At 47.6% G+C, this 16715-nt stretch overlaps 2 protein-coding genes across 2 annotated transcripts in view; one reads left to right on the top strand and one right to left on the bottom strand.

Moving 5' to 3' along the window:
• The window catches only part of PIGH (phosphatidylinositol glycan anchor biosynthesis class H), a 10320-nt gene extending 3109 nt beyond the window's left edge, over positions 1 to 7211 (top strand). The window contains exons 2-4 of the mRNA XM_008071922.2: positions 2950 to 3159; positions 3637 to 3720; positions 6577 to 7211. Of these exons, the coding sequence (XP_008070113.1) occupies positions 2950 to 3159; positions 3637 to 3720; positions 6577 to 6669 (387 nt within the window). The 3' untranslated portion in view covers positions 6670 to 7211. The remainder of the gene's footprint in view (positions 1 to 2949; positions 3160 to 3636; positions 3721 to 6576) is intronic.
• A 481-nt stretch (positions 7212 to 7692) lies between these two features.
• PLEKHH1 (pleckstrin homology, MyTH4 and FERM domain containing H1) overlaps positions 7693 to 16715 on the bottom strand; it is a 45019-nt gene continuing 35996 nt past the window's right edge. The window contains 8 exon segments of the mRNA XM_021719188.1: positions 7693 to 9614; positions 10394 to 10540; positions 10824 to 10910; positions 12167 to 12296; positions 12405 to 12547; positions 13849 to 13990; positions 14680 to 14780; positions 15953 to 16108. Coding sequence (XP_021574863.1) covers positions 9453 to 9614; positions 10394 to 10540; positions 10824 to 10910; positions 12167 to 12296; positions 12405 to 12547; positions 13849 to 13990; positions 14680 to 14780; positions 15953 to 16108 — 1068 coding nt within the window. The 3' untranslated portion in view covers positions 7693 to 9452.

Here is a 16715-nt window from a genome sequence, read left to right as displayed (position 1 = left end):
CGCTACCACGCCCGGCTAATTTTTGGTTTGTTGTAGAGATGAGGTCTCATCAAGTTGCCCAGGCAGGTCTAGAACCCGTGGGCTCAGGCAATCCACTCACCTTGGCCTCCCAAAGTGCTGGGATTACAGGCTGAGCCCCGAGCCCGGCCTTTCCTTTGACTCTTATTCAATTCAAACTATATATAAGACACTGTACAATGCCAGGCAGTTAATTAACTCAAAGTAGATCTTTCTGGATCATCAGAGACCCAGCACTGAATCTTCTGTTCATCAATCAGCAAATGATTATCAGCACAGAGATCAGCAAACTTGTTCTTTAAAGACTAAATAGTAAACATTTAAGGCTCTGTGGGACTCTGTCTCATATTTTTTCTTTTTCTTTCTACAGCCCCTTAAAAACCTTAAAAATAATTCTTTTCTCAAGGTGGGGCCAAACAGACAACAGGCCCAAATAGTTTTCAGATCCCTGATCTAACACTTACTATGGGTGAGGTATAAAGAAGTTGAAGGTACTGTCAGAGAAAACCAGAGCTAGCCGGGCTCGGTGGCTCAGCCTGTAATCCTGCGCTTTGGGAGGCTGAGGTGAGTGGATTGCCTGAGCCCGCGGGTTCGAGACCCGCCTGGCCAACTTGGTGAGACCTCATCTCTACAATAAATCAAAAATTAGCTGGGCGTGGTAGCGCACGCCTGTAGTTCCAGCTACTTGGAAGGCTGAGGCGGAAGGATCGCCGGAGCCCAGCAGGTCGAGGATGCGGTGGCTGGGAGTGGCCACTGCACTCCAGTCTGGGTGACAGGGTGACACTCCAACTCAAAAAAATAAATAAAATAAAATAAACAAATAAGAAAACCAGAGCTAATCAGTAAAGTGGTAAAAACAGGTTTTATTTATGAACTACTACAATAGGGGAAAATAGGTTTCAGCTTCAGTATAGAATTCCTGATTCCCCAGTTCTGAATACAGCATGGACAATTTTTAGGGGCAAGATGGGATTCTGGCAAAACTGACTTGACAGGATTTTTGCTGAAGGCAGGCCAAGGTGATCAAATACCAAGGGTGAGTGTTCCTTCTAAAAGGACTCAGCAGTAGTCTTGCTACAGCTGGATAGGCAATGCAGGCCCCACAAAGACAGATGACAGGTCAGGGAAGACGGCTTAGAGGAGCCTAACTAGAGTTGGTCAAGGAAGGTATCTTGTCAGTCCAAAGAATAACCACTTTCTGCCCTTAAGTACAGTCCAGAACTGCTGAATTTCCTTGATTCTAGGCCATCAATTATTTTCCTGTGCCAACCTTCTAAATAATCACTTCTGGGAAAAAAAGAGAAAACAATGCCACATGAAGGAAACATACACCAGTAGGAAAACACATTTCAACATCAGAAATGTTTAAAATGTTGCATATTTGTCTTAGAATCAAGGGAATAAATAACAGATATCATTTTTGAGCCCTTAACACATTACGTAGTTGCAGTCATCTGCAAGTAACACAGAACAACCCAAAGAGCCTTGAATGAGGACCTTCATTTTTTTTTTTTGAGTTGGAGTCTCACTCTGTCGCCCACACTGGAGTGCGGTGGCTGCTTCCGGCGACCGCAGCCTCGACCTGCTGGGCTCTGGCAATCCTTCCGCCTCAGCCTTCCGAGTAGCTGGAATTGCAGGTATGCACTACCACACCCGGCTGATTTTTTTTATTTATTGTAGAGATGAGGTCTCGCTGCCCAGGCGGGTCTCGAACCCGCAGGCTCCCAAAGGCGCAGGATTACAGGCTGAGCCACCAAGCCTGGCTGAGGACCTTCATTATTAACAAAAGAAGTCACAAGGCAGGAGGGCTCCAGAGTGTATGCAAGAGTCACATTTAGCCCTGGCTGTTTTCAGCTGCAGCGCTTCCACCTTAGTGTTCTCTCCTTGTCCTCTTATAACTTTCACTTGGTCTGGCAGAGGCCATAATAGTTCCAGGAATCTATACCTCATGATGAAGTGACCTTCTCTTCCTTAGATCTCTTAAGATGGACTAAGTTTTCCAGAAGCTCCTCCTTCACTCTCATTGGCCAGAGTTGTCTCATGTATCTCTAACCCAATCATTAGCAGAATAGTGGGAACTAATCATGATTGCTCCCAAGGTCTTTTAGCAAGTGTCCTGCAAAAAGGATGCGTATACCAAGTGACCCCTCGGGTGCTGAAGGAGGCCAGAAATCAAAGAAGAGGGCAGACAAACCCAGTTTGTTGGTATAAGATGTTTTTTTTTTTTTGAGTTGGAGTCTCACTCTGTCGCCCAGACTGGAGTGCAGCCGCTCCCGGCCACTGCAGCCTCGACCTGCTGGGCTCCGGCGATCCTTCCACCTCAGCCTTCCAAGTAGCTGGAACTACAGGCGCGTACTACCATGCCCCACTAATTTTTTAAAAATATATTGTAGAGATGAGGTCTCGTCAAGTTGCCCAGGCGGGTCTTGAACCCGTGGACTCAAGCAATCCACTCACCTCAGCCTCCCAAGGCGCGGGATTCAGGCTGAGCCACCGAGCCCGGCTTTAAATATATTTTCAATTAGAATATTTTCAGTTTACAATGGGTTTATCGGAATATAACCCCATCCTAAGTCAGAGCATCTAAATTCTGCTGAGGGAGTGTAAAAGGAAAAGATTTGGATCCTTATGTTGCAACTTTTGAGTACAAATTTCTGAGATTGGTATTATGGTGGACATTTTGCTGAGGGAGGTTTTCCCTAGACCTGTCCACTTGTTGTCTGGATCTGTTTCACTGTATACTTTCTTAGCATCTCAGAGCCCAGGTAAAAGTGGTTTCTTCTTCCTGCATGCATGGTCCTCTCACCTGTACAACTCACAGCACAACAAAGGCTTCTTCCCTAATTGCCTGGAGTTGATTTGCTATATACAGCAGAGATGCTTGTGGAGGACCACTTGGTAATCTTACTGCCTGTGTCTGGCTCTCTTCAGAACAGCATGATCCTCTCTGCTGCCATCTTCATCACCCTCTTAGGCCTGCTTGGGTATCTCCATTTTGTGAAGATTGACCAGGAGACTCTGTTAATCATTGATTCTGTTGGCATCCAGATGACTTCATCCTATGCTTCAGGCAAAGAAAGCACTAACTTCATAGAGATGAGCAAGGTCAAGGATGTTGTCATCAATGAGGCTATTTACATGGTAAGTATTTAAAAGGTGAGTATTACAGGCCTCTCTGGAGGAGGTAACCAGTCTGTGGGATGTTATGGGATCTAAACTGAGTCTTAATAGCTAAAGTATTTGATGCCACAGAATTAAACTTGAGGACCCTCTCTAGTACTTGTAGTATTTTCCTTTTTGGCTGGCATGTCTATGAACCATAAAAGTGAAACTTACACTGGAAAGTCCCTTTATTTTTAAAGAGCTGCAGCAGGTTTTCATGGATAGGGAGTCAGCAGGTCTATATTATCTTCTAGCCTGGCTTTAGAATCATTTCTGGGTTTTTTCTTTTCTTTTTTTTATCTTACAGATGAGAATATACTTCTCCCCCTCTTCAAAAGCTATCAGATATCCTGCTATTTAGAGATAGCTATTTGTGAAAAAGTTGAGCCTTCTCTGGAAGAAAAAGAACACAAATGAATTTCACTTGACTCTGCTATTTGGTTTATTTTCTTACAGCAGAAGGTGATTTACTACCTCTGCATCTTACTGAAGGATCCAGTGGAACCACATGGCATATCCCAAGTAGTACCTGTCTTCCAGGTGAGCTCAAGAACACTTTCACCTTTCTCCAATTAAATCCTCTGCCTTCTCCTTCTAAATAGCCTCTGCCACTTACATTGTTGGAGTATTGGAAGTTTTGTAAGATACCTGACAGCTATTTTTAGTGAGAATTGGGATATTAGTTATTTTAGAAGTTCCTTTCTGAGGCAAAGATTTTTTAAAAATAGTATGAATTCATGCACATTTTATAGAAGAAAATAAACATAGCAACTTCTGCTTATAAATCACCATTCATTTACTTGGACTCTGTAAGTCTGTTGTACAGTTGGTTTTTTTTGAGTCAAAGCCTCACTCTGTCACCCAGGCTGAAGTGCAGTGGCCGCTCCGAGCCACCACAGCCTCGACCTGCTGGGTTCAGGTGATCCTTCTGCTTCAGCCTTCCAAGTAGCTGGAACTACAGGTGCACGTTACCATGCCTGGCTAATTTTTTGATTAATTGTAGAGATGAGGTCTGCCAAGTTGCCCAGGCTGTTCTCGAATTTGTGGGCTCAGGCAATCCTCTCACCTCCACCTGCCAAAGTACTGGGATTACAGGCATGGACCACCATGCCTGGCTGTTGTATAGTTTTTTACATACGTGTTATTGATCTTTTCATACCTTTACACACTTTTTTTTTTGAGTTAGGGTCTCACTGTGTTGCCCAGGCTGGAATGCAATTGCATGCTCAGGGCTCACTACAGCTTTGACTTCCAGGGCTCAGGTGATCCTCCTGCGCCTCAGCCTCCCAAGTAGCTGGGACTATAGGTATATCCCATCACACCTGACTAATTTTTTGATTATTTGTAGAGATGAGATTCCACTGTGTTGCCCAGGCTGGCAGCAGTCCTCCTGCCTTGGCCTTCCAGAGTACTGGGATTACAGGCACAAGCCACCGCACCTGGCCTGTAACACTATTTTTGTGCTTGTTCTTTTTTTTTTTGAGTTGGAGTCTCACTCTGTCATCCAGACTGGAGTGCAGTGGCTGCTCCCGGCCACCGCAACCTCGACCTGCTGGGCTCCGGCGATCCTCCCGCCTCAGCCTTCCAAGTAGCTGGAACTACAGGCGCGTGCTACCACGCCCGGCTAATTTTTTGATTTATTGTAGAGATGAGGTCTCGCCAAGTTGCCCAGGTGGGTCTCGAACCTGTGGGCTCAGGCAATCCATTCACCTCAGCCTCCCAAAGGCACGGGATTACAGGCCGTGTTCTTTTAAATAACTTAAAAAACATATTTTCTACAGAGGCCATTGTGTCATTTTAAATAATTATATTGTCTTTTTCATCATACAGAAATAATCAGTTCATTTAGCCACTCTATTGCTAGCTTTTATTTATTTATTTTTTTTGAGTTGGAGTCTCACTCTGTTGCCCAGACTGGAGTGCAGTGGCCACTCCCGGCCACCGCAGCCTCGACCTGCTGGGCTCCAGTGATCCTTCCGCCTCAACCTTCCAAGTAGCCGGAATTACAGGCATGTGCTACCATGCCCGGCTGATTTTTTGATTTATTGTAGAGATGAGGTCTCGCTGCCCAGGTGGGTCTCGAAGCCGCGGGCTCAGGCAGTCCACTCACCTCAGCCTCCCAAAGGTGCGGGATTACACCGAGCCCGGCTTTTGCTAGTTTTTAAAATCATGCCCAGGTTATTTTTTGTATTGCTCTTATAAAAAAACAAAAACACTTTTATAAACATAATTATAATAAATTACTTTTAGGTAAATATGTATGTGTTTATATATACAGTTAACCCTGCCTTATTGCTCTTTTTTTTTTATTTTATTTTTTTGAGTTGGAGTCTCACTCTGTCGCCCAGACTGGAGTGCAGTGGCTGCTCCCGGCTACCGCAGCCTCGACCTGCTGGGCTCTGGCGATCCTTCCGCCTCAGCCTTCCAAGTAGCTGGAACTATAGGCGCGCACTACCATGCCCGGCTCATTTTGATTTATTGTAGAGATGAGGGCTCACCAAGTTGCCCAGGCAGGTTTCGAACCCGCGGGCTCAGGCAATCCACTCACCTTAGCCTCCCAAAGGCACAGGATTACAGGCTGAGCCACCGAGCCCAGCTTGCTCTTCTTTTTTCACAGTGGCTTTAAGACAGCCAAGCTAAAAAAATTATTTGGCAATATAGTTCAAAATTATTTTATTAAAGCTTATAAATCATCTTATAGATTTCTAGCATTTGAGATTGAGTTCTAGGGATTGGACAACTTTACCATACTTTGGGGAATTTATACTTCTTTTTCTAGTCTTGGGTAATAAGAGATTTACCTTTTTTAGTTTAATATGTAGGTAAAGGCATTTTAAAGTTATTAAATTTTTATTTCCTTTATGATACTTTTTGTTTCCTTTTAAGTATTACCTGTCAATATGGCCTCTTATTTTAACCTATTCATTTTCTCTATTAGTTAAGTAGACTCTTGATATTATGTATTTGAAACAGCTCTTTATATATTGGCAGCAAACATTTATTAAGTATACTTTCCACATTTTTCCCATTCTGTGGCTTTTAATTTCGGTTGTTACATTTCATTGTACAAAATATTCTTCAGTATTTGCATATTAAACTGTCCTTGTCTCTGAGGAGTCTCACACTTGTGACATTTCTTAAGAGGGTCCATCCTTGTTTTTCTCTTGCTGGCTCTTAAGAGAGGGACAGTGTGAACTTGAGACAGATTAAAAGCTGTCTTTTGATCTCTCGCCTCGCACAACTCTCAAGGCTGTGGCCTCACTGGGACTCCTGAACTTCTGCCTCTGAGCCCACACCTGTGCCATGTAGACCCTTGCTGAGGTGAGGTTGGGTACAGGTGGATGCAACCACTGCTCGTAGTTCACCACAACTCTGCATTGTTCCTCTCTGGAATAGAGTGCCAAGCCCCGGCTGGACTGCCTGATCGAAGTGTACCGGAGTTGCCAGGAGATCCTGGCACATCAGCAGGCCGCGTCAGCAAGCCCATGAGCCCCAGCTGCAGAAGGCTGGCACCGTCTCCATGGGAGGTGACTCTGCAGCCACAGTGGCTGGTTTATTTTCTGTCCTCTAAGCTGTCAGGTGGATACATTCCTAGGAACCAGTATGGATGTGGTGGATCTCAGAGCCATGAAGCAGGTGACTGGAACTCTAACTCAGTGTATTTCTGTGTATTAGAGTGCTCCTCTTATAAGGTTCTGCCTACTTTACCAGCCAAGGGGAGACCTGGAGAATTTCAACACTGTATGTCAAAAGTAATGTCAGCAGAGAGCACTTGGTGAAATTCCTAAGCACACTCAGGCTTACTGTGTGTTGATGTTTGTGGAGTATGACTGTGAGAAACTGATATCAGATATCTTGAGAAGGGTGTGGTTTCTTATTGCATCGTACCCCTGTATAAAATTAAGAAAAGTCAAGCCCTTCAGGTACTGGTTAGCAAGAAGTATCCTACAAAAGACTAATTTCTATTCCTGTGTTCTGTACAGGATTGACTTGACTTTCTTAATAAACAGATCTTCCAAAACACACAGTAATACCTGGTTCATAGACAGCTGCTTTTTATTGACAAACAAGATCATGGCATTTCAGTCATGGGTGTCAAGCACATAATACGTTTCTGTTATTCAGCATTTTCTATCATTTCAAAAGCTGCCTTTGCCAAGAGGGATGAAAAGGCCACACAGAAATATTTTGGTTTCCAGAGATAGGACGCTCATGTTAAATAAGGATAAATAAGCAAGCTCAGCCGGGCTCGGTGGCTCAGCCTGTAATCCCGCGCCTTTGGGAGGCTGAGGTGAGTGGATTGCCTGAGCCCGCAGGTTTGAGAGCCGCCTGGGCAGGCGAGACCTCATCTCTACAATAAATCAAAAAATTAGCTGGGCGTGGTAGCACACGCCTGTAATTCCGGCTACTCGGAAGGCTGAGGTGGAAGGATCGCCGGAGCCCAGCAGGCCGAGGCTGCGGTGGCCGGGAGCAGCCACTGCACTCCAGTCTGGGCAACAGAGTGAGACTCCAACTCAAAAAAAAAGAAAACAAAAAACAAACTCTAGAAGCCTTTGTTTCTAAGAAGTTTCTTCTGGAAAATTAATAAACTAAGGGAGAATTCCTGAAGGGTTGAGAAGGAGAGAGGGTAGGGGAAATTGGTGTCCACGTTTAATACGATCACAGCTCCATTATTGCTTACTCTCTTTGGAGTCCTAGTTTTCTCTTAAAACTCCCTAGATAGATAATATCCTTATTGACCTAAGAGACACTCAAGGTGTTATAAGTCCAGAGCTGTAATCTCTTTTACAGCAACCCTGCAGACCTTATCTAGGATCTTGTGGTACATGTGACACATTTGAGGTAGAAATGTCTTAGCTAAATCCCCAAGTCCTGGGGAGAAAGGTGTGAACAGAAATGGCTCTAAAACTTCTTGTCTTGCAAAGTCCAGTTCATTTAAAAGAGGCAGAGATTCTGATGTGCTTTTTTCATTATGCTTTTGTCAGTTTAAAGGGTAGAGGGGAAGCAAGCTGACAGTAGCTGAGGTGTTCAGGTAAACTAATTTCAGCCTTGCAGTTTTTGCTGTGCGTAACACACACATTGTCTGGCTTAAAGGCTTGTTTTCTGGATGCTACTGCAAAACCCAGAGTTTTCAGTACTTTATTGACAAATGGTAAGACTGCCTTAGAGCTATGAAGGAAAACTCAGTGTCTCAGTTGGAAATCAGAGTGTGAACTCTTTCGTCTTTTTTTCTCTCAGGGGAGGGTGTAGTCATAGATAAACCTCTCCTGTGTTTGGTTATAAGGTCTGAGTTGAGGAATTACGGTATTACCAGGAAGGCAAAAGGAGTAAGAAACGTTCTGCTTCTTTTACCTGATGCTTTTAGGCTAGGGAAGATCTCACACACGTGATCTGACCTCCCTCATTCCCAGCAGATGCTCACCAGAGTCTCCAGGAGCATGTCCAGACGCATGAGCCTGGACGGCCTTCTGAGTTCCAACTCATCTTCAATGGCCTCACAGCAGCAAAAGCAGAGTGCATTTGCTCGGCCCTTCAAAGAGCAAGGAAACAAACGATGGCCTCCGTGTCTTACAGTAGCCAGCACAGCCTTCACGAACCCAGTCCAGGCATTAAGATGAGACGGAGAAGTCGCATGGGACCTCCTGGCCCTTGCTTGGACATTGTGTGCTACAGGATCTGGCTCACAGTCCAGTGTGAGGAAAAGGAGCCACAGAGACAGGAACTGCTTCCCCAAAAGGGGCCCTCACCAGGAGAGGGGAAGTGAGTCCTTTGTTTCCAGCTCTGCCAATGCCTTGCCCCCTTTGGGAAAGGCAGTCCAGTTCCAATGAGTTCTAGGCTCTTGTCAGTTTAGGAGAATTGGAAATTTTAGTTCTGTTCAGAGATGTTCAGAAAACTTCAAGTATAAATCCCCACATAAGGACCATATACAACATAAAAAAATTAGCTTCCTTGAGAATATCAGTGCAGAGAGCCCCAACTTGTAGCATGATGCTCTTGGTAACCACACACCATCCCTGTCTATGTCTAGAATCAGATAGTATCCAGAGTCATGAAAAACAGAAAGTGGTTTTTACCCTGGGTCTAGATTTTTAAAAGTTGGGCCTTGGCACATTATAAGGCACCTAGTGACTAAAGGCTTCACAGACACTGAGATGCACATTTCACAAAATAAATGGGGAGGGGGGCTATTAGACCCATCACAGTAGTATCAGACCCCAGGTTATAGCTCTAATCCAGAGGCACCAGTAGTGAGGGAGGAGTAGGAGAAATATTCACAGCAACGTTGGCCCCTTGGAAGCACAGCGAACAGAAGCAAAGAATTGTCGTCCATGCAGTTCCCATGGCTGGTGAGGTGCAGGTGGGCTGATGGGCGGGGTCACGGTGGCAGAGCAGTGGTTCATGTAGCTAGCCAAGATGAGGGTAGCTTCTGCAATCTGGGAAGAAGTCAGGGAAGTGAAGTTACTCTCAAGGTTTTTACACTGAGTCTGGATTTTGAAACAATTGGGCCCTGACACTGAAATATAACATTTTAGTTACTCTCAGAAGGGGGTTAGGAACAATAAATTAGAACTTAGGCCAGGGCAGGGGTGAACACATGTAGTCCTAGCTACTCCAGAGGCTGAGATGGGAAGATGGCTTGAGACCAGCCTGGGTAACATAGTGAGACCCCTCCATCTCAAAAACAAAAACAGAACTTCAGTTTCCGAGCCTTTGTAATTGTTATCTTTTGCTGGTGTTTCCTGTACGGAGTAGGAATGAAGCCCTTAAGCAAGAAGTCTTTTTGCTGTCTTTGAGACCACACGGAAGGGGAGCGTGTGGAGACTGTCTCACTGTATAGCTGGTGCTGGGGCAGCAGAACCCAGGGATAAGGTGAGAACACATTGAGGATGCTGTCCTGTCTTGGGACCCATTTATGGAAGAAAAGGGCAAATGGGTACCCCAGGCCTGCTCAGTGCTGGGGTGAGAGAAAGACCCAAGTGAGAAGCACAGTGGTAGTAGCTAGACCGTGAGTGCCCTCTCTACCAACCAGCTCAGTGGTAATACTGAAGTGCTCATGGAAACCCTTTGGGGTGCTAATTACAGACAAGGCCACAGTTTTACTTGGGGCAGGGCCCTTCCAGAACATGATCATAACCCCAGTTTCTTCTCTAAGCCCCAAGCCTGCCACATCATAACAGATTAGAGTGAATGTTTTAGCGGCTGGCAGACCCACCTTGGAAGCAGCCATCCGGAAGACCAGCTTCTCAACACGGTCTTTTCTGGAGCTCTGGTCTGGAATGGATCTGATCACAAGCATGAAGTCATCCCTGCAGCCACCAAAAGTCATCACTGAAGAGTAGGGGTAAGTGACGTGCACTTGCTGTGGAAAGGAGCCAGTTAGTTGTGGGGAAACTTTCCACCCAAGGTAGGAACCATCAGCACAGGTAGCCTTAACCACAAGGGAGAACTCCCATATGGTCATAATTTGATGGTCTCCAACTTGAATGTCTCCAAGCTGTGTCTAGACTAGAGGACAGGGGTGCTTGGGTGGGGGTGGGAGTAGGAAACCATGGTCACTCAGCTCAGGCCTTAGAATCCAAAGAGAAGAAAACCTATGTCCAAGAGGAAGAGGAGGGATCGGGCCAGCCCTTGTCCCTCCATACCATAGTGTTGTGGTCCAGGATGCTGACCCCATCCTCATTCACAGCAATCCATACCAGAGTGTTCTCCTTGGGAGACAGCTGAGCAGGCTGGGGAAACAGAAATTCTATCAGAAATACCCACAGGTAGAGATTCTGACTACAAATAACTCTCTGAGAAAGAAGGCACATCCAGGGATCAGCCAAGCAGTGACTTCTAGCCAGCCCCACCTTGGAAAACAAGATGGTATTTGTATAGCATATGGAATAAACAGACAAAGCTGACATCTAGCCTTGGGGCTGTGGCCACCTACTGACCACCACAAGGGCGGAGGGGATCATTCTCTTGGTGTGCCCAAAATCCACGCTACAACAGTTTGCTTGATGGATGGCTCTGTGCTCCAGAACAGAGGACTGCCCTGGCTGCTGCTGGGGACATAGGGAAAGGCCATTCCCTCCCAGCTCTTGGAAACTCAGCACTTCATCTGGGCCCCCAGCTGCAGTGCATCTGGCTCCATCCACCTTCCTAGGGACTGCTGGAGAAATGGAAAAGCAGGAATGCGATCCTGTGGGCTTTGGGCACTGCCTAGAAGAAGGTGCCTACTTGACTAATTTTCACTGCCAGGGCTGCAGAAGGGTAATCCACAAGATCCGTTCCTTCTCGCTGGAAGAGAGGCAGGTGGATGTGGCACCTTTTTGAGGCATTTTCCAGCCTCCCAGACCAAGTAGGTCCCTACTGTATGCCTTTATGACATCTCTGTGCTTTTCCTTCATAGCACTTGTGACAGTTTCTCAAAATGAATATATAAATAGAAAATGCATATATATATATATATATATATGATCAACTTCAGTGAGGAGGATCACTGTTCAGCTCTAAACACAGGATGATGCCTGGGATTCTCTATAGAGTTCACGCACACTAGACACTCGGTCTGGTGAGACTGCTGTTGGCCACCTGGCCCTCAGGCGCAAGGAACTACCTGGGTAGTGCCACTCCCTGTTTGCCTGTCCAGCCAGCAGAGATGGATTTCTTCTGGTTATACACTGTTCTATCTTTCAGACTTTTTTAAAAAATGAAAGCACTCTGGAGAAGGATCACTGTATCAAACCTGAATCCTTGTGTGTGAACTAGCCAATCCTGTCTTTTCTTTTAGGGGCAGCGCTGAGAAACCAGTACAGGAAAGACAGAGATAAGAGTCCTACAGCTCTACTCTGGGCCCTGGAAATCTGGAGTGGGCCAGAAGTGCTGGGGGAAGGGTGACCCCTGGTGGCTGCTGGTGTGGAGGTGGGCACTGCAGACAGGACTGGCTGTAGGAGCAGCTTCCTTATGGCGTTTCTGTGGCTGCCCTCGCACCTATACTCACCTGAGCAGCGAAGAGCTTAGCACCAAAGAAAGGCCATTTCCGGGCCACGGTCAGGTAGATGCGGATGCACTCGGGAGTGGAGCAGCCTTGCAGTGCTGCCCACTTTGTGGTCAGTGTATCTGCCAGGTGCCTGGTTTGAACAGATGAAGAGAAATGGTGCTGGTGAAGTGCCAGCCTGGTTCCATCCCAGCTCTGGGCCTCCCCACAGCAACTCCGCAAGATGCTGCAGCCCACCTACCTCAGCTGTTCATGGGGGACCCCATGTCTGTAGCGCTGTGGGTAAAACCTCTCCAGGACCTGCTGGAGGAGGTGCTGAGCCTTGGCAGGGGGAGTGCCCCCAGGGCCTGACAAAATGGGCTTCTCCAAGTCCCCATATTCTACCTGCAGAAGTACACGAGACTGGTCAAGAGTTGAGGTGGGCAAGCTGGGGAAGTGCTGTGGAGAGGTGACATAAACCGTGATGTCATCTCCTGGTGGGTGTGGACACACCCTTCATCTCAAGTTTACAGACACCAGAGAAACAACCTAGAACATCAGATCTTCTACACCAACTTCCATTTTGCTGCTGAGGTGAAGTGACTTGCCTAAAGACCCGGTTAATTAGTAGTAGACATTAATTAGGGGAAGCAATGGGGGAAATACAGGCTATCGACAGAAGATGCAGACCTTGCATATGGCAGAGTGCTTCAGTGTGGCCTGTGCAGTTGGGCACCTGGCTTGAGTCCCAGCTCTACACGTACCAGCTTTGTGTCCCTGATCAAGCTACTGAAACTTTCTCAGCTTCCATGTCCTCAGCTGTTAAGTGGGGACGAAACTACATGGGATAGTACATATGCAATGCTTAGCACTGGGCCCATTCTCTAGTATTCATATTGCTGTTCGTAAAGATCAGTGCTTATTATTTTTTGAGTTGAAGTCTCTCACTCCTTCATCCAGGCTGGAGTGCAGTGACATGCATGCTTACAGCTACCCCAGTGTCGATCTACTGGGCTCTGGCGATCCTTCTGCCTCAGCCTTATGAGTAACCAGAATTACAGACACACACTACCACACCTGGCTTTTTAAAAAAAAAAATTTATTGTAGAGACGAGGTCTTGCCAAGTTGCCTGGGCTGGTCTTGAACTTGCAGGCTCAGGCAATCCACTTGCCTCGGCCTTCCAAAGTGCTGGGATTACAGGCAAGATCAGTGATTATTACTTCCTCTTCCTCTCCAGCACACAGACCCAGACTCTTTCTTGGAGCCATGGAGGTACCCCAGAAGCCTGAATGTGTGCTCCTCTCCCTAATTCTACTTAGAATGTTTGATGGCTTACAAATCTCATCACATTATGTGATATGCATCCAATTAGTACAGTCTTGTAGGGACTGGCAAGGAAGCACTTTTGTTCTTAGTATACAGAGTAGGAAACAAAAGTATGGACAAGAAAAGTGACTTGGTCAAGATCTCCAGTTGGAAGGTAGTGAGGCCTCAAAGCCAGGTCTCTGGATCCCAATTCCAGCATCCTGTGCACAGCCCGTATTTGTGGTGAGTGAGCGAGGCTCTGCCCTCAGCAGCTCTCCACCCAGAGCACAAGGCCGCCCTCTCCTGGGCACCGCAGGCCCTGCAAAACCACCTGGGTCTGGGCTGCCCGGTGCATCCCACCACAGCAACTTGGCCTCCAGCTTCCTGAGCAAAACCTTACCTGGGCCATCAGGGCAGCCATCTCCAGAGCCAGCTCCTTGTTGACAGGAAACCTGCCTGCCACTATCTCTCCATTAATCTGGGAGGTGAGTAGCAGCCGCTCTCGGTCAGTCTCCCCTTTGACTTGGCAGCGGAAGTACAGCCTACAGGGAAGAAAATAAGATGCCAGGACTCAGCTGGGATCCCAGACAGAGACGGGCTCCCTCGAGCTGATAGCTTGACTTCCAGAAAGAGAAACTCCCCACTCTCCTTACACGGTTGGGGAGCCTGTTTTGTATTGCCCCCAGGAATGTATAGCCAAGTGTGTACACAGCAGCTGCAGAGCCGTGCAGATCACACACCAATAGGAGTGTGTGGCTCACTCAATACACCATTCAGCTTTCCAGGTTTGGGAGAGGGTAGCTGGTACCTGGGGGTACTAGGGGGCTGGATCAAGTCCAAGAGACTACTTGCTTGGAGACATACTACCATGGAACTTTCTTACTCAAACTGATAGAAAGTCAGGATGTCTACAACTGTGTTTCCTGGAATTAACATAGGAGTAATTTATTCTTTAGCATTAAGTATCTGGTGCTCATGCACAATTTCACTTTCATAAAATAAAACAAGCAGCCATCATGAGGATGGATGGCAAATGTGTGTGTATGTATGTATGGGCATGCACGTGCGTGAGTGCTAACAGGCCTGAGCTGCTCAGGGTCTCAGAGGATCAGGAGTAGAACTGGTCTGGGCCCCAGCTAGTGGCCACCAGGCAGTGTCATATCTGTGGACCCCTCTGCCTGTGGGGAGGTGATGAGTGCACCCAGAGGCCCCCTTGTGCCATGCTCAGGACCTGTTCTTGTACATCAGCTTCACGACGCGCGTCCCGCCCTCAGACTTTCCAGGGTGCAGCTCCTTCAGGGCTTGTTCCCACTTGGAGATAGCATCACAGATCTTGAAGGGGCAAAAGAGGAAGGTCAGAAAGGCCTGATGAGGGGAGAGGGAACCAAGGCCTGATGAGGGGAGAGGGAACTCAGGTGGGGCCAAAGAGCCAGGGTCCTTCTGTCAAGAGTCTGACATGTGGGGCCTCACATTCCCAGGACCCACAACTCCCTCACAAACAGGGAACCTGGGCACAGTGGGCAACAGCAAGGAACCATGACCCATGGCCTTGCTAGCTGAGGGGCCTGGGATTAGCACAGGAGTGATTTTGGATTGTAGCCATTCTTTAGGCTTACAGTGGTATCTCATAATTTACAATTCCCTAATGACACATGATGTCAAATCCCTTTTCTGTGCTTGTGTACCATCTCCATATCCTCATTGGTGAGGTGTCTTTCACATCATTTACTCATCTGTTAACTGGATTAGAGGTCAAGCAGACCCCCACCAGAAACCATGGCGTGCCACTGGCTCCATGTCAATTGCACCGACTGCCACTCTGCTCTTCAGCAAATACACCCAGAGCCCTACTGTGCAGCAAAACCCCACAGAGGCCCAGACAGTCACAAAGAAGACATGGGGACAGTTTTTCCAGGGAACGGTGGAAAACTATAGAAGCCTTTCTCCTGTTCCTTTAAAGAAAGCAGACTCTAGGGCCAAACACTCATGTGCATCAAGTGCCACAGCACATTCCCACAGATAACATCCCCCATGGCACTAATCCCAGACCACAACACTGGTCGGTTTTAACTCCAGTTCCAGGGCCTTTACTGGCACCGTAAGGACCTGCCTCTTAGAGTGTGATTCTATTTATAAGCTTGGCATGGGCCTGGCAGAAAGGATACAAGCAAGGTGCCGGGTACCGCATGATACCAGGGGTCTAGGCATACAACTGCCAGCCTGAGAGTGGGCAGATGTAACTGGCAGTAGCCTCCTGGCCCCTAAACGGAGCCAAGGAAAGGTATCCTCCTTGGAGGCTGCACAGCCACACAAGGGAGGCAGGAGTGTGGCGATCCAGCCTCTGGAGACGAGGGTACTTCTCTCCTAGCCCAAGTATGTTTTAGGATGGCATGGAAGTGCTGGCTCGGCAGCACCTAGGCTCAGCACCAAGCCAGTTATTGAATGGTTAGGTGCCTGCCAGATGGTCTTTCCCCACCACCAGACCCTGGGCTAGGAGGCCTCACCTTGACACTCCCCTGCAGGCAGTGTTCCAGGTCCCTGCCAGAAGGATCGTCCGTGAAGAGGGCAAAGCCGGAGTGGGATGGCCTTCTCATGCCTGTGTCCTGATTCAGCCGCTGAACCAACTCATCCACCGTAGAGGAGCCGTCAAAACCAACCACCTGTGGAAGGCGGTGCTCTGTCCTGAGCGAGCTCCATAGGGGAGCTCACTGGAGCTGGCCAGGGTCTGCAGCATCGGGTGGGGCACAGCAGAGCGGAGGCAAGAGGCCAGAGCGCACTGTCTGTGTTCCCATGCAAAGGCCCCATGCCCAGAGGTGGGAGCCTGCCCGCGGAAAACTGGAGCCGGTTGTGAGCTTGGTGCCTCCTTTACTGCCCATCTCTCAGGGGCCCTTTCTTATGCTACTTTCTTGGTCGGCGTCTCAGCTTCCTTGTTCATGCAGTGGGTATGTAAGATCTGCTTCCAGGGCACCCGTGAAACACTTCTGTGACTCAAGCTCCTTCCTCCCTACACACTGGCATTCACAACCCATCCCTTCTGCTACTTTCCTTAAAAATCTGCAAGTCGCTGGGTGTGGTGGCTCACGCCTGTAATCCCAGAACTCTGGAAGGCGGAGGCGAGAAAAGTGCCCGAGTCCATGGGTTCAAGACCGGCTTGGGCAACATGGCGAGACATCGTCTCTATAATAAGTCAAAAAAATTAGCTGGGTGTGGTGGTGCACACCTGTAGTTCCAGCTACTTGGAAGGCTGAGGTAGAAGGATCACCTGAG

Source organism: Carlito syrichta, unplaced genomic scaffold (assembly GCF_000164805.1).
Source record: "Carlito syrichta isolate Samal-C Ts95f unplaced genomic scaffold, Tarsius_syrichta-2.0.1 Scaffold113598, whole genome shotgun sequence".
NCBI lineage: Eukaryota > Metazoa > Chordata > Mammalia > Primates > Tarsiidae > Carlito > Carlito syrichta.
This window is presented reverse-complemented; position numbering and strand designations above follow the sequence as displayed.